Source organism: Pleurodeles waltl, chromosome 4_1 (assembly GCF_031143425.1).
Source record: "Pleurodeles waltl isolate 20211129_DDA chromosome 4_1, aPleWal1.hap1.20221129, whole genome shotgun sequence".
Taxonomy (NCBI): domain Eukaryota; kingdom Metazoa; phylum Chordata; class Amphibia; order Caudata; family Salamandridae; genus Pleurodeles; species Pleurodeles waltl.
Genome location: NC_090442.1, coordinates 650,632,420 through 650,658,306, shown reverse-complemented (window position 1 = coordinate 650,658,306; position 25,887 = coordinate 650,632,420). Strand labels below are relative to the sequence as shown.

Genomic DNA, 25,887 nt, shown 5'->3' with positions numbered 1-25,887 from the left:
TTCCAATTGGTAGGGTCACAAAAGGTCATATAACAGAAACATTCATCATACAGCTCATATACATTTCTAATTCTAATTGCACAACAAATAAAGTTTAACACTGCTACACAGAGATCCAGCTCGCACAGTTTTTGAAAATACGGCAACGCTTCTCTATGAGATCTAATCTTTGATGAACAAAGAATTGGTCTCAGGAAGCGCTTCTGGGGTTGAGAATATCAACGAAAGAATAGAGTTATGTGCACTGTGCTTTGATGAATCATCACAAGGGCAGTTTGGCAAGGCTGTACACCAATCAACATCCTTAGGGAAGGCCACTAATAAATAAAGAAGTTTAAAATGAAACCCCGTTAGAAAAACCTGCTTTTTGCATCAAGGACTGAAATCAAATAAAATATACAACCCAGCAATATTTTATTAGAATTATAGTTGGCACTATTGAGTTTGTCAAAGTTTGCCTGGTGAAGGCTACACTGTCTTTCCATGAATGCCTCTTTCACCAAGGCGGTCATAGTTGGTTTTGTATCCCTCGGGTTAAAAGTAAATTTGCAAAAAACAGGTCTGTAAACCACCCTTTAACATAATTGATCTAGAGGATCGCTAAAGCATGATCCAGGGATAGACAACGTTCCAGAACATCTTTTGACAGTGAAGCCCACTTTTTACCCCTTATTCTGACCCAGAGCAACAGAGGGCCAACTTAACCTTGTCCTCCAAGGGGTACAAACCCATTTCGGAGTGGAATATAAAAGTGGGGATGGCTTGGTGAACAGTGCAACATCTTCTTAGAAGCTTGTTCTCAACCTTCTCTAGAGGGCCAGTACCTTTGTACTTCCATTACGCGGCTATTGAAGTGCACTTACTTTTGTAAATGCTAATCATCTTAAGCACCGGGTTTTTGCCCTAGCCGGTGTGCAAAGGTGAAAATTGCCTCCATGGCTCTTTGGGACTGGATGACCCTATTGGAAAATAGATTGCGCCAAGATAAATTTTTGTTAAGCGCGATGCCTAAATTATTAAAAATAATTAAAGGTATTGACCTTTGGAATTTCCGTACCAATTAGAAGGAATGTTTGAGGTTTAACATTTTTGTAACCAATACTCACTGCGAAGGATTTACTGAGATTGGTTTTTAAGTCAAACCTCCCCATAAAACTTTAAAAGGAGTCTAAAAGACATTGGAAACCATTTGCAGTTCTTCATATAAGGACTGCATCATCGGCAGACACCAAAAATGGGCAGGGCCCTTAACTTCACTTTGGGGAGATCTTTCCCTTCTTTGCACAGGCTAGGTTCAAGGTCATTGATGTAAATGAGAAACAATAAAGGAGCCATCATGCACCCCTGTGTGGCTCCCGTAGAGGCTTTAATTTCAGGGGAGACTGGGATACTGCACCTGACCCTAATCAAACAATCCCAGTGCATCCTTTGCAGCAAGCCAATAATAGCTGGGTGAATTCCTATCCTTGCAGTTATTCTCCAGAGCTTAGATATATTAACTGTGTCAAAGGCTGAGAAGAGGTCCATAAACGCAATATCATAAAAACTGCAACAAGACACGTTATAAATAATGAGAATAAAATGAACATTTCCAGCATTGTTAATATGTCAATTACAATGTCATCTAGAACCTAATGCCTGCTTTTATGCGCTTTGTTATAAGAGCATGAAAGGCAGAGCAACTTCAAATCTAACGTTTCTTAGTGAGAAGAACCACTCTGCATTACTTATCAGTGGAGGTGCGGAAACAGTGTTCCCTGTGAAGGTGAAACACCCACTGCAGTAGTAGTCAGTCAATCTTCCTTCAGGACTTGGCTTTATCAGCTTCAGGCGAGATATATCATTTACAAAGTGTGCTGGCAGCAGGTGCGACCATCTCTAGCAGAATCTCGGGTGATATTCTAGGCAAATGAGCTCTCCTGACAAGTGGTCAAAGGGCAGTCCTTATATCCTAAATCTTATCAGAAATTGGAATTTCTGACATAAGTTTAGGAATGTCTGACTTAGATTATTTACATCAAGGTCTGTGTCCCAGATGTTTCCTTATGAACATATAAGGTAAATGTATGTCAATTCAGGCTACATTATTTGGGTTTATGTCTGTATGTATTCTTATTTGACCTTGACATGGTGAGGAGTAGACATTTGACCCAGACGAATGTCGCATTAGATATTGTATCTACGTCATTAATCAAAGAACTTGATGCTATCACAGTTCCTAGAAAGATAAGTTCTGGCGAAATCTGCATTTAAAGGTATACATTATAATGATCTGCATATATCAGGGATTATGGTGACTTCTGTTGTCTAAGTTAAGGAAGATGGCGGCCTCCATGAACTAAGATGTAGTCGGAGCCTACAGAAGATGGAGTTGGACCTTAGGGACTTTATGTCAGGGAACTACGAGGTGCTGTGTTGACTTGCATCGCACTGCATCAGTTACAATGAGGCTGCCGATCAGGAGCTGTGAGGTGCTGTGATCCGAGGTCCTGCGTCAAGTTGTATCATGCTGTGCAAGTTACGATGATCCCACCAATCAGTAGCTGCACGAAGTTGCGATGCGAGGTCCTTCGTCAAGTTGCGTCACATTGCATTGGTTTGGAGAGAACACTCAGTTGGGCCAGGAGGGGAGCACTCTGATGCCGGTCAAGAGTCCAGAACCTGAGGGCTTCATTTGGGTATCAGGTCTTACTCCAGCGAAAGCCATCAATAGGGCACAGGCAGGTCCACTTGGGTTCTGTTGGGTCTGGTCAGCTGGACAGATGCAGGGCAGGTCTCTGGATCGTGTTATGTTGCTTTCTCTCCCACAGGAGGCCAGCCAGCTAGCCCTTGGAGTCATTCCGCTGGTCCTGGGTTCAAGAAGCAGGTCCAGGCTTACTTCCTCAGGCAGAAGGGCAGAAGGGAGTCATTTGGGCAGTAGAGCAGTCTTTCTTCCGAGTCCTCCACAGAACAAGAAGTGATCTGATGAGTGGTTCAAGAGGTCCAATTTTATAACGGTTGGTGCCAGCTTTTGAAGTGGGGGCACTCCCTTTACTACCCCCACCTCTAGTTCTGGAAAGTTCCTTTCCTTCCCTGACAAGGCTCCAAGTAGTCTAAGGTAGCAAAAGACCAGTGTCAAGTTCCTCTGAAAGTGTGTGGGAGGCAACACTTTGAAATGTAAGAGTCAGAGAACAGCTCCACCCCAACCATCCTGGTAGGATGGCCCAGCCTGCCAACACAGAATCCCCCCCGTCCCCTATGTCTCACTGTCTGGGAGGAATACACAAAGGCCAACAGCTAAGCTAATCCCAGCCATGTGAGCCAGGATACTGGTAAAAGGCACAAATAGTTAGGACAACAAAATGGCAACTTTCCAAAGGTGGGATTTTCAGAACTGTGACCTAAAATCCAAGTTTATCATTAAAGATAGTTTTAAATTACAATGAGTTTGAGTGTAAACATAATTTCCCTATCTCCTCCATAACATAAGTATCACTTATTAAGTGTAATAAGGCAACCCAGTGCTAGCCTATGTGAGAGAAAGGCCATGCAAAAAACAACTTTAGGAGTTTTTCAGTACTAGGACATGCAAACCTCAAACCCACATGACCTGCTTTTTAAATACAATGCACCCTGCCCTGTAAGCCTCTAGGGCCTACCTTGGAGTGACTTATAAGTATTAGAAAGGAATCTTTACACCTGGCAAAAGGTTTACTTTGCCAGGTTGAAATGGCAGCTTACAACTGCACTACAGGCTGCAGTGGCTGGCCTGAGACATGTTCTAAAAGGCTACAGCAGTGGGCGACAGTGAGTGATGCAGGCCTACTAGTAGCATTTAAGTTACATACCCTGGGCACATGTAGTACCATTTACTAGGGTCCTATATGTAAATTAAATATGCTAATGAGGTGTTGGCCAATTGTACCATGTTTTAGATAGAGCACACTTGCACCTCAGCACTGGTCAAGTGCAAGGAGTCCTAAAGTTGATAATAAAGAATTCAGCAAAACAGAAGGGGTGAAGGCATCTAGTTTGGGGGACTACCACCTCAGGGTGTCAGATCTAACAATTTGTATTTATTTTGATAAGAAGTAAAACTATTTGTAAAAGAAACATATGTACACTGCGAAAGATAAGACAACTGAAGGAAGAGTTTAATAAAGATGTGGTGTTATGTGTTTTCTGAAGAATGGCAGAATACGTTGGCAGCACTTAACAATCACAGCACACATATTACATATTTATATGGCATTACAAATGTGGGGCCAGATTTCTGGAATGAATAGCCAGAAGAGTATCTACTGGTCCCCAAGCCGAAGTGGGTAATATTCCTTTTTTATTTTATGTTTTGCAGTTTATATAGCATGGACTTGGCCCATGGGTATTGGAGTGTTTGACATGAGCAGATTCATTTTTTTAGGCATGGGGAGATTAAGGCGGTCATTCTGACCGCGGCGGTCGGCGGTCGCCGGCCGCCAAGCGGTTCCCGCCGAAAGACTGCTCCGCGGTCAAAAGACCGCGGCGGCCATTCCGGCTTTCCCGCTGGGCTGGCGGGCGACCTCCAGAAGACCGCCGGTCGGCCCAGCGGGACAGCCCCTTCAACAATGAAGCCGGCTCGGAATGGAGCCGGCGGAGTTGAAGGGGTGCAACGGGTGCAGTGGCACCCGTCGCGATTTTCACCGTCTGCACAGCAGACAGTGAAAATCTTTGTGGGGCCCTGTTAGGGGGCTCCTGCACTGCCCATGCCAGTGTTATGGGCAGTGCAGGGGCCCCACGGCACCCGTTCCCGCCATCCTGGTTCTGGCGGTGGACACCGCCAGAAACAGGCTGGCGGGAAGGCGCTCGGAATCCCCATGGCGGTGCTGCAAGCAGCGCCGCCATGGCGGGTTCCCTGGGCCAGCGGGAAACCGGCGGGAAACCGCCGGCTCCCCTTTTCCGACCGCAGCTTTACCGCCGCGGTCAGAATTGCCCAGGAAGCACCGCCAGCCTGTTGGCGGTGCTTCCGCCGCACTCCGCCATGGCGGTCATGGACCGCCAAGGTCAGAATGACCCCCTAAGTGATTTGCCTAGAAACACTGAATGTTGAGCTAATACCAAAACGCAAACCTGGTTCCCCAGATCCAAAGTCGGCAGCTCTTGGCCGTTGCACCACATCCTCGCCCCGGTCTTTGATGGCAGAAGGAAATAAAGGTAGGGGAGGATTTCCTAATAGTTTGTGTGAGTGGTTATTCCAGTGCAGGGATCCAAGGCATGTGAAGGACCTAAGGTTGACTGGGATATGGGTGGTTTGTGAACAGGCAGGAGGCTGGAGCTATCTGTGAAAAGTCAGTGAAATGATGTGTCGTCTGCAGACTTTTACTGAGGTATGGGGCAAATGGATGTCTGTATTTTGGGAATTACACCTCTGTATTTTGGAAGGTACACCGTTGCTGTTTCACAGGTTAAAAACTGCATCAGTTTAGGGACCTGAAAAGAGTCATAAAACCAGAGCTGTCAGTCATGTTTGTCATGTCCTAAGTTGGAGCATGTTGTCTTGAGCATATCCATGTTATATAGCTTATGTACCCTGCAAGTACATAGAATTTCTGTGCTGTTTTGAATGTGTATGCAATGTTCTGTTCAGCATGTACTATTGGTGGTTATGTGCATTGCATATGATTTTAGATACGTGCTGTTGTAAACAGAGGGATACCCAGTTGGAACCTCTGCTGTTTCGGTTGCGTGTGCAATGTTTTTACTACGGTGTACTGTTACATGTTATGCTTAGAACACATACTGTGAGATCAGAGATGCACACTGATGAGAGCATGGCGATACCCAACAACATGGCATATATACGATGTATTGGATGTGTGTGCAACGTTTTGTTAAATGTGTGCTATCAAGAGCAATGCAACATCACATTTATGTGCTTTATTTGAGATACCTTATCATTTGGTTATAACAATAGGCGAAAGAACAAGATAATCCATTACTTGTCCTCTCACAAGAGGAAAGGTATAGGGATGAGGTCATAAGTGTTGATGTCTGCTCACAATCTGTTACTGCATCTATACTGGTGTCCACTAAGCAATCAACTTTCACAGCTCTACTTGGGTGTATTCAGAGACCTTGTGACCATGGGGCTTGAAAAGAAAAGACTGAGGAAGGCTGTCCTGAGTCAAAAGCAAAGATACAGTCACTGAGTCATTGAAGATGTAGCTCGTTTTTTGGGAGTAGGAGTGAATTGTTACGGTAGTGTGATGTAGTATTCCTTAAAGAGGTGCCCTTCAACTCTTTCCTAAATGGGAACACTTTTGAAGCAGTCCTGGTGGATACAGGGATGTTACTGATCATGGGATAGAAGATGGGAAAGGCCTGCTGCCTTGTTGTATCTTTTTCACACTACTTTGTCTCAGGTCTGATGATGTCCTGCTGGGACTATGCCGAGAACTTCTAGAGATGGCTAACTTGTCAGCCACAAGGAGTACAAATACTCTTACTATGCTTTTTTGGGGGCGGGGTTATATTTAAAGTATTGTGAATTTGGCAAGAGAAGGATGTAGACTTTAGAAGGATTAATATTGTTATCCTAACTTTTATCCTTGGGCACGTCTGATAAGTAATCCTTAGGGTGTGGCATCTTGGGATCCACCTGAACTGGAGTAGCACGCCAGCTGAATGTAGTGTGACTTCAGTGAATACTTGAAATGGCTATGTTGCTGTGCTGCAGATACAGAAAGGCTCCTTGCCCTTATGTAAGTAAGACATGGGCTTTTTAGAAAATGCACCGACGATACCAGCAAAAAATTATGACTAAAAGTGAGTGCCAGTCCTGGCTCTATTATGCTCTATCATATCAAGTAGCAGAGTGATGACAGTGACAAAACCCCAAAGTCACTTCATCCACCTTTGGGGAGACACTGAATAGAGAGTGGAGGGTTAATCCTCCTGAGGGCAAGCATGCCCTGAAGTATGTAGTACATGAGATTAGAGACTCCAGGCAATTCTCAGAAATTTAAACCTGCGTGATTTGAACAAAGGAAGAGGAGAGAGCAGCTGCTATCTACTCCTTGATAACTACAAAGCGATGGCCACCAGACATTCACTTTAGTAACAATGATGTGATGGCCTCTTGAACTATAGAGCGTCCTATTTCTAAATAATAAAAGCGAAAGCGGGTGTGACCTTAATATATGCAAGAATGTAGTGGGACAATAAATACTTTCCAGGATACAAGGCTCAATAGGTGAAAAGGAAGTAAGAGTGAGGAACAGATGTCTCTGCTCAGTACCAGATGCATACCAAATTAAGAAGTACTAGCCTTCAGGAACAGGTTCTCATTCCACCAGAAGGTGGGGGCACCTCAACTTGACCAGCAGGTAGAGCATATCACTGGAAATATAGTCTTACATGCTGTTTGTGATGACTTGTGTGAAAGTTCAATCATGAATATTTATTCTATGGTCATGCGCAAGGTTTCAAAATTACTTGGCGGATGTTTAGCGCATGCTACCCAATACTAGCCCGTTCCACTTTCCTGAGTCAGCGAAGCTAGTCCTCCACGATTTGCTGGATATTGACAACGCCACATCCCATTGGAAAAGATGGATGTCGACGGCCTTGATGGGAATAAAAATATGCATCCTCCAACATGGATTGAATCGCTGACAGAACGGCCAACACAGAGTGAATGGACTACAGAACTGTTTAGAAAAGCCATTTATAGGAGACGTATTTACCAACTACAAGACCGACTTCAGAAATCTGAGGAATTCTGGGAAGGATTCATCCACCTCATTGACCCATAGGTCATGACTCCAAACTGTGACTTCTGCTTTGCCTTTCACCCCCTGCTACTATTCCCTCCCCCACAGAGGGTAGATGTGCGTACCTTTAGTTAGATCCAAGGAGCGGACCTCAGAGTGGGGATGGGCAGACTCGAGTGGCTTCTTCTTGGAGGATGGACTATCATGTTATAACCCAGCTTTGTTCCAGAACTATCCGGCACAACAGGTGGGGAAGCTCCAATAATGGCCCACATGAGGGCTGATTACACAAATCCTGACTGCATGTAACACAGAGCTGTGGTGGACACAGGATTCCGTCCCTTTCTATCACCTGCCGATAGCCGAAGCGACCAGGGGCGGGTGTGTCAGGATGGGGAGGTATGGCGGGGGGACATGGAACAGTGAACAATACTCCCGGGCATTTGTAGGCCTGAACGATGCAAGGGAGGTGGCTGATTACAGTGGTGGGGGTGGGATAAACACAACTGAACTACCCTGCCCTGCTCTGAACTGTACAGAACTCAACAGGACAGATACGGAAATGGGATGGGATGAAGTTGCATGGTCTGGGTCTCTTCTTGCAAAAGGAAATGCTTTTGTACTACTTTCCGTGGGCACGACCGAGAAATGGTGAGATGAATGAGGTTAACTGGGATGACTCCCCTGGCAGGGAAAGCTATGTACCCCAATGCCACTCTTTGTTTATTTTTATGTTGGATTGCATGTTACTCTGTATTGTTGGTATAAGTGATGTCGGCTCATTCATGTGTTTCAGAAAAATCAATAAAGAAATGTTTTTTTTTTATAAAAAAAAGAAATATGAATATTATCAATGGACAATAAAATGACTCACCTGCATGCACGGCATGCATCTATATTGGTTCTTCTTTTCATACAGCTGTTCCAACAACACATCCTCACATTGATCTTCGGGGTCACTCGAGGAAACAATGCACACAACAATGATTTGCTCCAGGGCGGACAAGTGGCTGGTGATTAACTGGTCATACTCCAGATCGGTCACGTACGGAATCTGGTGATTGCTGCATCTGCATGTCCTGCCTTCTTCACCCATCGCGGCTCTCCGAAGGACAGCAGGACAGGTATTGTGAGAAGCAGACCAAGGGTGGTACTGGCTATGGAGAAGTGACATCCCAGGCACCAGAGCAGCATCTAGACTACTTAGAAACCCACAATTAAAATCATGTTTATCACAAGCAACAGATTCCAAGCATTTTACAGAACCCAAGCAAAGAGTGGATGAGCACTATCACTACATAGCACGTTATAATACTACTGTATGCTGTTCACTTGGTACCACAACAGACCCTTGGTCTTCTCTCAATTATTCTCATATTCTATGAATTTATCTTTAAAAGTGGTTATGTGTTGTGACTAGGACTTACAACAAGCACTAGTGAGGAGGTCTCACATTTGGACAGGAGTAGACCTAGTGCAGGTGGCCTCTCATAGAGATGCAAAATGTGCTGAGAGCGTGGGTCTGAGAGGCATGGCCCATCAAGGATGCGGGTAGAAGGAGCCGGTGCGCAGAAAGTATTCCGCAGTTTGGTGCAGCAACCATACTTGGGAAAGTAGTAAGGTGAAGCAGTTAATGCAGGGGAAATTAAAAGGAATTAGAGAGGATGCCCTGATAAGGCTGGAGAAAAGAGAAAGGAAGCTGCAGTGGATGTTCGCTAATGCAACTTCAATTTAAACAACTTTGGACAAACACCTATTTTAACAATTTAACTTCAAAGTAAATTCTGATCAAGGTGCAATTCGACCACATCACTCCTTCTGCCAGGATCTGTGATAATTATCCCTTGGGGCTGTACCTGTTTAAAAAGGTTTTCAAAGCCCAGCAAGTTGCACATTTCGCAGCCCCTCCCTACGAACAGTAGCAACATCATTATATTCGTAGAAGTATGTTAATAATAGGGCTAGAAACTACCCACTTCTCAAAATCTAGGAATCCAAAAAAGTTTTCTCAGGCTCTGTACCACTCCTTTGCTACCAATGCCTTACAATTGTCCTTTAAAAAAAAACACGAAACATTTCTTTGTTAATTTGTATGGCACGTTTTATTTTTTATTGTCTTAGAATGATGCTCCTTTTTAAATGTGTTTTGTTCTGTGTACTGTTCCTAGCTTGTACTCATAACATCTTACAAAGCACTTTCATCGCTTTGGGTTCGACATGTGCTCACTATAACTTGGAACTGGGACATGATAACATAAGTACACTTCCGCTGCCTATTTGCTTTAGGCTCGTGATAATGGTAAAGTCACAATAAATTGAATAATTGTTTGCATTGATTGTGAGGAGCGAAGAAATGCCAGTCTTAGAGAATAAGACATATTCATTGAGGTAGCAAGGCTGTACAAATGAAAAGCTAAACATCGAGTACCCCTGTGGTACCCAATCATATGAAACACTTTAAAGCATAGTAAACCTTGTATAATCTTTAAGGAAAGTGGCTCGAATTCATTTACCTTTTGGTTGCCATTGAAAGCGATGTTGACTGGAGACAGTTGTAGCCATCATCAGTGAACTGTAGACAAACAGTTTCTGTGGATGCCTTTAAAACCACTGTGGCATCAATTAAGAGAAAGTAATACTTGAAGAGTGTGCCTGCGGCGCCACCGTCATAGCAGAAGACTGTCTGGAAGGCCTTCAGATTTGAAAATCATTAGAACTTAGGACCTGATTTATACTTTTTTAGCGCCGCAGTTACGTCATTTTTTGACGCAAAAGTGGGGCAAACACAAAATATAATTGAATTTTGTAAGTTTGCGCCGCTTTTGGGTCAAAAAATGACGCAATTGCGGCGCGAAAAAAGTATAAATCAGGCCCTTAGTTTCGCTGAAGCAGCTGTAGGGCCTGAAGTCTCCTCCCTCCAGATGTTTGAATAGCGCTTTGAAAGCTGTCATTTACAACGGACGTTTAAAGATGCCATTTAAAAAACGTTCATTTTTACCATCTAAGTGGGGAGTTTAATAAGCTCTTTGCTGAGGACAAAAGCTCCCAGTTCCTCCCCTCCAGAGGGTTCTTTGGTTACACAAAATAAATAAATACATATATAAATGAACTTCTCTACAATATTTTCCACAATACCTTTTTGGCGCTTCACTGCACTCGGACAACTGGTGTTAAATATTTTGCTCACCCTGACTTGTTGGGGTCACTTTTGTGGACACTTGACTCAGGATTCAGATGGTAGGGTTTACGGCTGCTGTTCTGTACAGACGAGGGTCTGTGAAAGAAAAGGGACAGTGGTGAGATCATGCACACTGCAAGCAACACCATCACTCCAGTATTTCACAAATCCTTTCACATCGTGATCCTTTATGGTGCTCAATGAAGCGCTTGAGTACCCGTATATAAGAGCATCGTACATGAAGTATCGCCGATACCTGATTCTGGAGCGGCTGTGTAACAGCTCATCCTCGGGTAGTATTCAATCAGAAACACTGTACTAGGAGCACAATGAGAGAATAGTACTGAGGGTACAATGAGAGATTGGTATGTAAGTCATCTAAAGATAGTTGTAACATAAGCCAGTGATTGGAAGAGAAAGGTAGTGGGCTGTACAATGCAAGATACTAGAGAACAATGAAGTAATTACTGTAAGTCTAAAGTGGTTTCATATGACGCAGTTTACTGGTGTTCTGAAATGTATTTAGATGAATTCTTGTCTTCTCTTTAACTACATACCAGCTTCTTGTAATAAAGGTAAATAATACATAACAAATCATACAGGCAAGCATCCATACAAGAAGGGTCTTTGGGTCAGCCTCCTCAAATTAGCTTTAGCTTTGATGGAGTGTTATCCAGTTGTTGGTTCAGCTCACAGACACCATACGCATAGTGGAACAATGCACCTGTCCCCTCCGGCCACTGCTGTGTGTGCAGTGACAGCCATATTTTGGATCAACCTACAGACATCTGCAGTGTCTGGCAAGATGAGTGGAAAAATTCTGATTGTTTACTGCGTGAATACACATCCAGAATAGCACTAAGAAGGAAAACAGACCATTGCCAGCTGCTTTTGCACTAGCCAAAATAAAGCAAAATGTTTTTTTTTTTTTAATTGAAAAGTGCTGTGCAGGAATGCATCTTTTTTTTAAAAAATGCATCAACAAAATATTTGCTGTGTGCGCTTAGATATCCATTTTCCCACGTTTATGGAGTTGTAAAAAAAAAAAATCAACTTTTTATTACAGTTTTTGCACGTTTTTAAGTAGTAGTTGATTTTGCTATTTTTGAAGTTTCTATGGACTTGCAGTTTGTGGTGAGAACAGGAGTGAAATCCCATAGGTGAACCCAGAAAGTTCTACATTTCTGAAACCTAGATAAGAGTCTGAATTCACAAGGTGTCTGCCGTGTATATCACTCATGGTATCCCCAAAGAAATCAACCATTGAAATAAAAAAAATGAAAACGTCAGAAAAAAGAAATATGTGACAACTTTTTATGTGCAATTTTTGTCCCGATGGTCAATTTACAAATGTAATATACTGTTATGTCCGTAAGACCCTTATGGTCGCAGGGATATATGGTGTTTGATGGTTGTCCAAAAACATGTGATACCCAGAGTCAACAAGTGAGCTGCAACTTATAATGATTTGTCATTGTGTACTGACTATGCTTCAGTTCATATGGTAAAGTCTAATGAATGAAGACGGCAATGAAGGACTTATTGGTTATTTGTACAACTCTGAATTTGGGGTTATCTATACTATCATGTGATACAGAGGGCATTTTACCAAATGTGTTTTTTCTTGCACTCTGGTTTACATTTGGAAACAAAAAATAGAGAGAAATTCAATTAAGAATAAAAAATGTGCTACTATTTTATGTTTCTACACTCTCCTGATAAAAACTCGACCGCACTCGTGAGGGTGTGCCTATCACCCACAACAGGAAAAGCACAAAGCCCAATGTGGAAACATCATATTTTTGCCATGGAAACAATTTCAGCAATGTGGGATGCAGGATTTGGGTTTAGGCACAGCTGTCACTCAGGTGAACCTATCAAACTTAGGGTCTAATTTAGAGTTTGGCTGAAGGGCCACTCCGTGACAAACGTGACGGATATACTGTCCACTGTATTACAAGTTCCATAGGCTATAATGGAATTGTAATACATTTGTGACAGATTAACCTCCTCTTCCAAACTCTAAACTACATCCCTTAGACGCTTCTGAAAACTAGGAACTCATGAGAGGCCAGGGTGTTGTAACTTGTGTTGATACCCATTTTTTCTTTCCCAGAACACCATGCAAACCTCAACCATTGGCTAAAAGTATGTATTCTTCTCACATTTCTCTGAAGGAAAGTTACAGAATTTGTAGGGATTCATACAATTCATCCCTCCCAGTATTCCTACACTTCTCTTCATAAAAACAGTGCCCAATTTGTGTGCTTGTGCCTCAAACAGGAACGGATGAAAACTGTGACCATATGAAATCAATGTTGTCTTTTTATGGTTCCTGCTTTGGTCTGGTCTTCTCACAGATGATGGGCCCAGGCACACAAGTGGGGTATTGTTTTTATAAGACAAGTGTGGGAACGTTGGATGGTAGAACTTGTATGGATCCCTGCTGACTCCAGAACTGTCCCTAACAAAAATATGAGGAAATCCATAATTTTAGCTCACGTTAGATGTTTGCAGGGCATTCAGGGTAACGCAAACTAGTGGGATCCTTGCAAGCCACACCAGCCTGGATTCATATAAATCTCCAAGTTTCAGAAATGCTTATGGTTTATAGAGTTCCATCTTTACCGGCTGACCCAGAGTTTGAGCCTCACCCGGGGAGGTGTGGCACCTTAACACATTCCCTGGTCTACCACTAATGTTAGATGTGGGAATCTGCCAAAGTCCATAGGTGGATGCGTGGGAACACCCTTGCTCCACCTCTGGAATGCCTCCCTGGAGCAGAGTAACGCAAGGCAGCAATTTGCGTTACTCCAGATTTCTCAAGCCACTCAGGGCCACATTAGGTTGCCTTGCATGACTTGAAATTTCTCACTTAGGTTTTGCAACACTCGTGCCCCCTTGCATGGCGCAAGGGCAACTCAAAACCTTGATAAAGCCAGAGGCGTAACTCCGGGGAGGGTTTCTGGGGTGTTACACCCCCCCTAATAAATATATTTTCTTACAAATAGTTGGTACTGGTGCTTTCAGCAAAGTATTGTGAGATATCCTTTGGATTTCAGCAGGTATTTTCACATACACACAGACAAAAACCACACAAACACTGTGTGAAAGTGCTCCAAAACATTGGTTATTTGACAGAATATTGTTTTTTCTCCTAGTACTCCTACCAAACCTCATTCCTCTCCCTTTCCACTGTCCCTCACGCCCCCTCTTATTAACCCTGCTTGTCGTATAGTGTCATGTATTTAAACATTATATGCCTCTTTGATTGTCGGAAAATTTGAAGCTCAGACCCGCCCAATCCTACCGACCAAGATACGCCCCAGAATAAATCTGGCCCTAAGCTCCTGCTTTTTATATGCAGTGCTGTGCTTGGCATTACACTGGATACCGCAGTGCCTTACTCTGTGCCAGGACTGAGCTTACACCAGAGAAGGCAGCGCAAGGTTGACGTAAAAGCATGCACCTTCCTTAGTGAACGGGCAGGGGTGCACCCGCTTCAACAACCATTACACCAAGTCCGCGTTTAACACACACATTTTGTGCACAGCGTAAAATGTGCAAATGCAGCTTAATTTGCATAAGTCAACTGTAAACAAAACCATGCACAAAATATAATGTTTTACATTCTCTAGGCCACAGTGCAGCCGCTTATTAAAACGTCGTTCTGTGTAGCTAACCCTTAACCCCTTCTGTGCCGGGGACGTAGTGGTTACGTCCCGCGGCACAGTGCTGCTGTGCCGAGGACGTAACCACTACGTCCTCGGCACACAGCCCAGAGGGAGCGCTCTCGCTCCCTCTGTGTGCTTCCCTCCCACCCCCCAAAGTCGGGGATGGAAGGGGAAGCCCTTCCCCTTCCACCCCCGACCCCCCCCCCCCCCCATAATGACGTCAGCGCGCGATCGCGCACTGACTTCATTATGGGATCCTCGCCGCACAGGAAGCCGTTTGCTTCCTGTGCGGCGACTAGAGAAGAGGTAAGAATCTCTTCCCGGTGGGTGGGGGGTTGGGGCTAAAGAGGCACCGGGGAAAAGGAAAGGCTTTTCCTTTTCCCCGGTGTCTCTTTGAGCATTCCTGCTGCCCGATCGCATTGCGATCGGGCAGCAGGAATGCCCACTAGACACCAGGGATTTGTTTTCTTTATTGTTTTTTACTGTTTTTGGCACGCGGGGAGCGGCCCCTTGGGCAAGGGTCGCTCCCCTTTAGGGGGGCAATTACTACGGCCATTTCTGCCCCCCTTGGGGGCAGATTGGCTACTTTTCAGCCAGATCTGCCCCCAAGGGGGGCAGAAAACACTAGATCACCAGGGATTATTTTTTTTTTTTGCATTTATGTGTTGGGGGTGCCCCCTTGGGCAAGGGGCGCCCCCCCCAAGGGGGCAGAGAACTGTTGGCCTTTTCTGCCCCCCTTGGGGGCAGATCGGCCTATTTTTTTTAGGTCCATCTGCCCCCAAGGGGGGCAGAAGCCACTTAGGCACCAGGGATTGTGTGTGTAGTGGATGGGGGGGCGCCCCCTTGGGCAAGGGTCGCTCCCCTTTGGGGGGCATGTCTTTTAGGGCCATTTCTGCCCCCCTTGAGGGCAGATCAGCCTATTATTTTTAGGCTGGTCTGCCCCCAAGGGGGGCAGAAACTACTAGAACGCCAGGGATTTTTTTTTATTTGTTTATTTTTGTGGGGGGGCGTCCCCTTGGTCACGGGGCGCCCCCCCAAGGGGGGCATTGACCTGTTGCCCATTTCTACACCCCCTGGGGGCAGATGGGCCTATTTTCTTAGGCCCACCTGCCCCCAAGGGGGGCAGAAGCCACTTAGACACCAGGGATAGTGTGTGTGTGTGTGTGTGTGTGTGTGTGTGTGTGTTAGTGGATGGGTGGGGCCTTGGGCAAGGGTCGCCCCCCACTTTGGGGGCACATGTACCCAGGCCATTTCTGCACCCCTTGGAGACAGATCAGCCTATTATTTTTAGGCTGGTCTGCCCCCAAGGGGGGCAGAAACTACTAGAACGCCAGGGATTTTTTTTTATTTGTTTATTTTTGTGGGGGGGCGTCCCCTTGGTCACGGGGCGCCCCCCCAAGGGGGGCATTGACCTGTTGCCCATTTCTACACCCCCTGGGGGCAGATGGGCCTATTTTCTTAGGCCCACCTGCCCCCAAGGGGGGCAGAAGCCACTTAGACACCAGGGATAGTGTGTGTGTGTGTGTGTGTTTGTTAGTGGATGGGTGGGGCCTTGGGCAAGGGTCGCCCCCCACTTTGGGGGCACATGTACCCAGGCCATTTCTGCACCCCTTGGAGACAGATCAGCCTATTATTTTTAGGCTGGTCTGCCCCCAAGGAGGGCAGAAACTACTAGAACGCCAGGGATTTTTTAAAATTTGTTTATTTTTGTGGGGGGGCGTCCCCTTGGTCACGGGGCGCCCCCCCAAGGGGGGCATTGACCTGTTGCCCATTTCTACACCCCCTGGGGGCAGATGGGCCTATTTTCTTAGGCCCACCTGCCCCCAAGGGGGGCAGAAGCCACTTAGACACCAGGGATAGTGTGTGTGTGTGTGTGTGTGTGTTAGTGGATGGGTGGGGCCTTGGGCAAGGGTCGGCCCCCACTTTGGGGGCACATGTACCCAGGCCATTTCTGCACCCCTTGGAGACAGATCAGCCTATTATTTTTAGGCTGGTCTGCCCCCAAGGGGGGCAGAAACTACTAGAACGCCAGGGATTTTTTTTTATTTGTTTATTTTTGTGGGGGGCGTCCCCTTGGTCACGGGGCGCCCCCCCCAAGGGGGGCATTGACCTGTTGCCCATTTCTACACCCCCGGGGGGCAGATGGGCCTATTTTCTTAGGCCCACCTGCCCCCAAGGGGGGCAGAAGCCACTTAGACACCAGGGATAGTGTGTGTGTGTGTGTGTGTGTGTGTTAGTGGATGGGTGGGGCCTTGGGCAAGGGTCGCCCCCCACTTTGGGGGCACATGTACCCAGGCCATTTCTGCACCCCTTGGAGACAGATCAGCCTATTATTTTAGGCTGGTCTGCCCCCAAGGGGGGCAGAAACTACTAGAACGCCAGGGATTTTTTTTTATTTGTTTATTTTTGTGGGGGGGCGTCCCCTTGGTCACGGGGCGCCCCCCCAAGGGGGGCATTGACCTGTTGCCCATTTCTACACCCCCTGGGGGCAGATGGGCCTATTTTCTTAGGCCCACCTGCCCCCAAGGGGGGCAGAAGCCACTTAGACACCAGGGATAGTGTGTGTGTGTATGTGTGTGTTAGTGGATGGGTGGGGCCTTGGGCAAGGGTCGCCCCCCACTTTGGGGGCACATGTACCCAGGCCATTTCTGCACCCCTTGGAGACAGATCAGCCTATTATTTTTAGGCTGGTCTGCCCCCAAGGGGGGCAGAAACTACTAGAACGCCAGGGATTTTTTTTTATTTGTTTATTTTTGTGGGGGGGCGTCCCCTTGGTCACGGGGCGCCCCCCCAAGGGGGGCATTGACCTGTTGCCCATTTCTACACCCCCTGGGGGCAGATGGGCCTATTTTCTTAGGCCCACCTGCCCCCAAGGGGGGCAGAAGCCACTTAGGCACCAGGGATAGTGTTGTGTGTGTTTTTTTTTTTTTTTTTTTGCTTTTTTTTTTTAGGGCTGTTCCCATTGGCAAGGGTCGCTCTCCATGGGGACACACTACTAAAGGTATTTTCTGGCTTCCTTGGGGTAGACAGGTCTATTTTATTAGTAGGCCCATCTGCCCCATGGCAGAATCCACTTAGGCACCAATTTCTAAATGTTTGATGGTGGGGTGTTTGTCAACTGAAGAAGTCTTTGCATTTGTGATAAAAAATGTTTTCCTCCTTTTTGTTCTAGTTCAAAGCTTTTGCTTTATTTGCTGTGGCTCCTTGCGGTTTTGGCGGTGGTTGACCTGCAGTTTGCACAGTTGCATGTTTTAGGTAAGTAAAAACAATTTACTCCAAAGGAGTATTGTTGCCATGCATGAATGACATGTTTGTAGGGGGTGTACTAAATGCAGGATTGTGTGTGAAATTGTCCTTAGGTTTGTGCACAATGATATTTGTTTTGTCTTATTTCTAATTTGCCTTTCTTTCTTTATTTTTAGTGGGATATCATTGGTGATTGCTGTGTAGTTGCTGGTGAATCAAGCTTTTTCAGGCAAGTGAGCGGTATAGTTTTTGAGTTTATAACTCTTACTAACAAAGCTACACTTTGTCACTTGTCTTACACAGTGCTGGTTGTTGGTGGTGAATTTGTCCAGTTAATTTTAGCAGGAGATATCATGGCTAGCCGCAGGATGACCGCTCAGCAGGTGGTTGGTATGCTTTTTGAGTCACAGTCTGATCATGACTATGAGACAGACTCTGCATTTGAGGCAGAGGAGGAAGTCAGAGATTCTGGCAGTGATGTTTCTCTTGGAGGGGAATCTTCTGATGATGAAGCCACACTCAGTGCAGATGAAGGGCCTGTTGTAGAGGAGGACATTGATGTGCCAATAGTGCAGCAACCTGGGGCTGAAAGGTTTCCCGTTATAAGACCTGATGTCTGGGTTGCCCCAAACATGCAGCAGCCAGAGTTGCCTGCCTTTACTGGTCTCCCGGGGTGTAACGCCAATACAGAGAACTTTATGCCTATCAATTTCTTTGAGTTATTCATGGATGATGTGTTTTTGGAAGAGATTGTTGAGCAGACTAATTTGTATGCGGAGCAGCATTTGAGGGACAACGCTGCTAGACTTAGGCCACACTCTAGAGCTGCCCAGTGGATTCCCACTAATTTGGAGGAGTTAAAAAAGTTTTTGGGTTTGACTTTTTTGATGGGGTTGATAAGGAAGCCGTCACTGGCTTCTTATTGGTCTACTAGTCCCTTGATGGCAACAGCTATATTTCCAGCGACCATGAGTCGTAATCGGTATTTGCTTCTTCTTAGGATGCTGCATTTTGTTGACAATGCATTAGCCTTGCCACGAGATCACCCAGATTCTGACCGTCTTTTTAAGATTAGGCCTGTCCTTGATCATTTTGTAGATCGGTTTTCGGAGGTCTATGTTCCAGGCAAAGAGTTAAGTGTGGACGAGTCTTTGGTCCTCTTCAAGGGTCGTTTGGTTTTTAGGCAGTACATTCCTAGCAAAAGGGCACGATATGGAATTAAATTGTATATGCTGTCTGAAAGTAGGACAGGATATGTGTATAGTTTCCATGTGTACACTGGTAGGGATTCCAATATTGACCCCCCTGGTTGTCCTCCCACTTTTGGAGTTACTGAGAAAATTGTGTGGGATCTTGGTAGACGACTGTTCAACAAAGGTCACCATTTGTATGTAGATAACTTCTACACTGGTGTGCAATTGTTCAAGGAATTGTTTAGAGTGGACACAGTTGCTTGTGGCACAATCCGTTCTAACCGGAAAGGCTATCCAAGGGAGCTTGTCTGTAAAAAACTTGAGAGAGGACAGTGCTGTGCCTTGCGGAACGAGGAGCTGCTAGCTTTGAAATTTTCAGATAAGAGGGATGTCTACATGCTAAGTACCATCCATGATGAGAGTACTTCCCCTGTGACTGTTTGGGGCCAGGTTGCTGAAGTGCGCAAACCTGTGTGCATTTTAGATTATAATAAGCACATGGGAGGTGTAGATAGAGTTAACCAGAGGTTGGAACCTTATACTGCTATTCGTAAGTCTTACGTTTGGTATAAGAAGTTAGCACTTCACCTCTTCCACTTAGCAACCTTCAATGCTTTTATTGTGTTTAGGGATAGGTCTCCAGAGTCAAAGATGACATTTGTGAAATTTCAGGAGTCAGTGATAGAGAGCCTTATTGTGGTGGAACAGGCCAGAGTTCCTAGAGAAGCAGTGGTGGAGGATGTGGCTAGATTGAAAGATCGCCACTTTGCTGAGCACATTCCTCCCACACCCAAAAAAGACTTTCCAGCTAAGAAATGTAGAGTGTGTTTTCGAAGAGGTATCCGGAGGGAGTCTCGAATGTACTGCCCGGATTGTCCTTCAAAGCCTGGGCTGTGTGTCGGTGCTTGTTTTAAGAATTACCACACCCAGAAGAATTTCTGGGAACAACCATGAGTGTAAACTCATGTCTGTTTTGTATTTTCATGTGTTTAGTTTCATGGTTAGCATTTCTGTCATGTTCTTAGTTAGAGCTTTTGTGTTTGTAGTTTTGTAATTCTTTCTACTTAGTTAGGGGTTCCTCTGTTAAAAAAAAAAAAAAAAAATGATGCCATTGTGGGTGGAGTGGGGCTTGGCTGAGAGTGTACATATTGACTTGCTGTTGGCTACTGCAACACACTGCCAGCCAAACACCAGTCCACACACTCCCATCAGCTGGTGTGATTGTTGTATCAGGCACGTGGGCGTATGTAAGTGATGGGCCCTTGAGTGACGCTGTCTGTCGATGTGAGTGTTGTAATGTGCTGGGCCCGTGGCTGGCGGTGTGAATGGCCTTGTGTGTGTCATGTATGAAAGTTGTGTGAATGGACTGTAAAGCGGTTGGTGCCTTGTCGCGGCTTTACAGCTCACGAGCTGTGCGTCATTGGTTCCGTTTTTTGCCTTTCAGTTACTAACAGTGCATTTCATTTTTGTGAAAGCTATTGTTAGTAAAATTTGATCCACTGAACCATCACTCACCCTCGTGCCAAATCCAACCAGTTAAAAATGACAAAACCTGCTCCGCTGTAATCAGGCGTCGCAGCACACCTGTGACACGCTAGGTGCCTCAGGTGGGACCCCGATGATGAAGCATGCCACCAACTTGGTTGGTGGGTGAGGGGTCTTTTTCACATAACCTAACTGTGTTTCTTTTCAAAATTTTAGTGTTTGGCACATCACGGACGTATGTGGGCACATCAAAACGATATATTACAAAACTACCTGTGTTTGGGGGGGAGAGGGCACCTATGTTTTTGGTCCTGTGTGCGGCCTTCATCTAGGGAAACCTACCAAACCCAGACATTTTATAAAACTAGACACCCCAAGGAGTCTAGGGAGGTGTGGCTTGCGTGGATCCCCCAACATTTTCTTACCCAGACTCCTCTGTAAACCTCAATGTGCTTAAAAAAAGCATATTTTCCTGACTTTTCTTCGTAGGATCACCACTCCAGCACAAAATTCCTACTCCCCAGTGTTCCCCTCAGCCTCCCAAGTAAAATGACACCTCACTTATGTGGGTCCCCAAAGCAGAGTCAGTCTAAAGATGTATAAAAGAATATGTCCTTATAAACTTGCTGTGCTATCCCCTCTATCTCTACAAGTTTTGGGCCTTATTCTGTTGCAGGCACCTGGCCCACCCACACAAGTGAGGTATCATTTTTATCCGGAGACTTGGGGGAACGCTGGGTGGAAGGAAATTTGTGGCTCCACTCAGATTCCAGAACTTTCTGTCACCGAAATGTGTGGAGAATGTGTTTTTTTAGACAGAATTTGAGGTTTGCAAAGGATTCTGGGTAACAGAACCTGGTCCGAGCCACACAAGTCACCCCATCTTGGATTCCCCTAGGTCTCTAGTTTTCAGAAATGCACAAGTTTGGTAGGTTACCCTAGGTGCCGGCTGAGCTAGAGGCCAAAATCTACAGGTAGGCACTGTTTTCAATGAAAAAATGTGATGTGTCCACGTTGCGCTTTGGGGCGTTTCCTGTCGCGGGCGCTAGGCCTACCCACACAAGTGAGGTATCATTTTTATCGGGAGACGTGGGGGAACGCTGGGTGGAAGGAAATTCGTGGCTCCTCTCAGATTCCAGAACTTTCTGCCACAGAAATGTGAGGAACATGTGTTTTTTTAGCCACATTTTGAGGTTTGCAAAGGATTCTGGGTAACAGAACCTGGTCCGAGCCACACAAGTCACCCCATCTTGGATTCCCCTAGGTCTCTAGTTTTCAGAAATGCACAGGTTTGGTAGGTTTCCCTAGGTGGCGGCTGAGCTACAGGCCAAAATCTACAGGTAGGCACTTTGCAAAAAACACCTCTGTTTTCCTTCACCAATTTGGCTGTGTCCACGTTGCGCTTTGGGGCGTTTCCTGTCACGGGCGCTAGGCCTACACACACAAGTGAGGTATCGTTTTTATCGGGAGACGTGGGGGAACGCTGGGTGGAAGGAAATTCGTGGCTCCTCTCAGATTCCAGAACTTTTTGCCACAGAAATGTGAGGAACATGTGTTTTTTTAGCCAAATTGTGAGGTTTGCAAAGGATTCTGGGTAACAGAACCTGGTCCGAGCCACACAAGTCACCCCATCTTGGATTCCCCTAGGTCTCTAGTTTTCAGAAATGCACAGGTTTTGTAGGTTTCCCTAGGTGGCGGCTGAGCTACAGGCCAAAATCTACAGGTAGGCACTTTGCAAAAAACACCTCTGTTTTCCTTCACCAATTTGGCTGTGTCCACGATGCGCTTTGGGGCGTTTCCTGTCGCAGGCACCAGGCCTAACCACACAAGTGAGGTATCATTTTTATCGGGAGGCTTGGGGGAACGCTGGGTGGAAGGAAATTTGTGGCTCCTCTCAGATTCCAGAACTTTCTGTCACCGAAATGTGAGGAAAACTTGTTTTTTTAGCCACTTTTTGAGGTTTGCAAAGGATTCTGGGTAACAGAACCTGGTCAGAGCCCCGCAAGTCACCCCATCTTGGATTCCCCTAGGTCTCTAGTTTTCAGAAATGCACAGGTTTGGTAGGTTTCCCTAGGTGCCGGCTGAGCTAGAGGCCAAAATCTACAGGTAGGCACTTTGCAAAAAACACCTCTGTTTTCCTTCACCAATTTGGCTGTGTCCACGTTGCGCTTTGGGGCGTTTCCTGTCGCGGGCGTTAGGCCTACCCACACAAGTGAGGTATCATTTTTATCGGGAGACGTGGGGGAACGCTGGGTGGAAGGAAATTCGTGGCTCCTCTCAGATTCCAGAACTTTCTGCCACAGAAATGTGAGGAACATGTGTTTTTTTAGCCACATTTTGAGGTTTGCAAAGGATTCTGGGTAACAGAACCTGGTCCGAGCCACACAAGTCACCCCATCTTGGATTCCCCTAGGTCTCTAGTTTTCAGAAATGCACAGGTTTGGTAGGTTTCCCTAGGTGGCGGCTGAGCTACAGGCCAAAATCTACAGGTAGGCACTTTGCAAAAAACACCTCTGTTTTCCTTCACCAATTTGGCTGTGTCCACGTTGCGCTTTGGGGCGTTTCCTGTCGCGGGCGCTAGGCCTACCCACACAAGTGAGGTATCATTTTTATCGGGAGACGTGGGGGAACGCTGGGTGGAAGGAAATTCGTGGCTCCTCTCAGATTCCAGAACTTTCTGCCACAGAAATGTGAGGAACATGTGTTTTTTTAGCCACATTTTGAGGTTTGCAAAGGATTCTGGGTAACAGAACCTGGTCCGAGCCACACAAGTCACCCCATCTTGGATTCTCCTAGGTCTCTAGTTTTCAGAAATGCACAGGTTTGGTAGGTTTCCCTAGGTGGCGGCTGAGCTACAGGCCAAAATCTACAGGTAGGCACTTTGCAAAAAACACCTCTGTTTTCCTTCACCAACTGGCTGTGTCCACGTTGCGCTTTTGGGCGTTTCCTGTCGCGGGCGCTAGGCCTACCCACACAAGTGAGGTATCATTTTTATCGGGAGACTTGGGGGGACGCTGGGTGGAAGGAAATTTGAGGCTCCTCTCCGATTCCAGAACTTTCTGTCACCGAAATGTGAGGAAAACTTGTTTTTTTAGCCACTTTTTGAGGTTTGCAAAGGATTCTGGGTAACAGAACCTGGTCAGAGCCCCGCGAGTCACCCCATCTTGGATTCCCCTAGGTCTCTAGTTTTCAAAAATGTACAGGTTTGGTAGGTTTCCCTAGGTGCCGGCTGAGCTAGAGGCCAAAATCTACAGGTAGGCACTTTGCAAAAAACAGCTCTGTTTTCTGTGATGTGTCCACGTTGTGTTTTGGGGCATTTCCTGTCGCGGGCGCTAGGCCTACCCACACAAGTGAGGTATCATTTTTATCGGGAGACTTGGGGGGACGCTGGGTGGAAGGAAATTTGAGGCTCCTCTCCGATTCCAGAACTTTCTGTCACCGAAATGTGAGGAAAACTTGTTTTTTTAGCCACTTTTTGAGGTTTGCAAAGGATTCTGGGTAACAGAACCTGGTCAGAGCCCCGCGAGTCACCCCATCTTGGATTCCCCTAGGTCTCTAGTTTTCAAAAATGTACAGGTTTGGTAGGTTTCCCTAGGTGCCGGCTGAGCTAGAGGCCAAAATCTACAGGTAGGCACTTTGCAAAAAACAGCTCTGTTTTCTGTGATGTGTCCACGTTGTGTTTTGGGGCATTTCCTGTCGCGGGCGCTAGGCCTACCCACACAAGTGAGGTATCATTTTTATCGGGAGACTTGGGGGGACGCTGGGTGGAAGGAAATTTGAGGCTCCTCTCAGATTCCAGAACTTTCTGTCACCGAAATGTGAGGAAAACTTGTTTTTTTAGCCACTTTTTGAGGTTTGCAAAGGATTCTGGGTAACAGAACCTGGTCAGAGCCCCGCGAGTCACCCCATCTTGGATTCCCCTAGGTCTCTAGTTTTCAAAAATGTACAGGTTTGGTAGGTTTCCCTATGTGCCGGCTGAGCTAGAGGCCATAATCCACAGGTAGGCACTTTGCAAAAAAACAGCTCTGTATTTTGTGAAAAAATGGGATGTGTCCACGTTGTGTTTTGGGGCATTTCCTGTCGCGGGCGCTAGGCCTACCCACACAAGTGAGGTATCATTTTTTTCGGGAGACTTGGGGGAACATAGAATAGCAAAACAAGTGTTATTGCCCCTTATCTTTCTCTACATTTTTTCCTTCCAAATATAAGAGAGTGTGTAAAAAAGACGTCTATTTGAGAAATGCCCTGCAATTCACATGCTAGTATGGGCACCTCGGAATTCAAAGATGTGCAAATAACCACTGCTCCTCAAAACCTTATCTTGATCCCATTTTGGAAATGCAAAGGTTTTCTTGATACCTCTTTTTCACTCCTCATATTTCAGCAAATGAATTGCTGTATACCCAGTATAGAATGAAAACCAACTGCAGGGTGCACCTCATTTATTGGCTCTGGGTACCTAGGGTTCTTGATGAACCTATAAGCCCTTTATATCCTCGCAACCAGAAGAGTCCAGCAGACAAAACGGTATATTGCTTTCAGAAATCTGACATCGCAGGAAAAAGTTACAGAGTAAAACATAAAGAAAAATGGCTGTTGTTTTCAGCTCAATTTCAATATTTTTTTATTTCAGCTGTTATTTTCTGTAGGAAAACCTTGTAGGATCTACACAAATGACCCCTTGCTGAATTCAGAATTTTGTCTAGTTTTCAGAAATGTTTAGGTTTCCGGGATCCAGCATTGGTTTCACACCCATTCCTGTCACTAACTGGAAGGAGGTTGAAAGCACCAAAAATATTAAAAATGGGGTATGTCCCAGTAAAATGCCAAATTTGTGTTGGAAAATGTGGTTTTCTGATTCAAGTCTGCCCGTTCCTGAAAGGTGGGGAGATAGTGATTTCAGCACCAGAAACCCTTTGTTGATGGCATTTTCAGGGAAAAAACCACAAGCCTTCTTCGGCGGCCCTTTTTTCCCATTTTTTTGGAAAAAACTAAATTTTCACTGTATTTTGGCTATTTTCTTGGTCTCCTCCAGGGTAAACCACAAACTCTGGGTACCATTAGAATCCCTAGGATGTTGGAAAAAAAGGACGCAAATTTGGCGTGGTTAGCTTATGTGGACAAAAAGTTATGAAGCCCTAAGCGCGAACTACCCCAAATAGCCAAAAAAGGGCTCAGCACTGGGGGGGAAAAGGCCCAGCAGCTAAGGGGTTAAACAGCACTGCACATGGTTAAACGTGTCTGTAAGGGTTTACAGCAAGTATGTTGAAATGTTGCCGTTTTTTCTGGGAAAAAGTCAACACTTTTGGCATAGGCATCGATGGCATATTTGGGGAATATTTCTACCAAAGGAGGCTGCAGGGAGAATGGGCGGCTTGTGGATT

General features: G+C 45.7%; 1 protein-coding gene across 1 annotated transcript in view; it reads right to left on the bottom strand.

Moving 5' to 3' along the window:
• The window catches only part of LOC138288009 (uncharacterized protein C3orf20 homolog), a 199,842-nt gene that overhangs the window by 51,710 nt on the left and 122,245 nt on the right, over positions 1-25,887 (bottom strand). Inside the window, exons 7-8 of the mRNA XM_069229101.1 lie at positions 10,915-11,001; positions 8,602-8,926 (exon numbers count right to left, since the gene is read on the bottom strand). Of these exons, the coding sequence (XP_069085202.1) occupies positions 8,602-8,926; positions 10,915-11,001 (412 nt within the window). The remainder of the gene's footprint in view (positions 1-8,601; positions 8,927-10,914; positions 11,002-25,887) is intronic.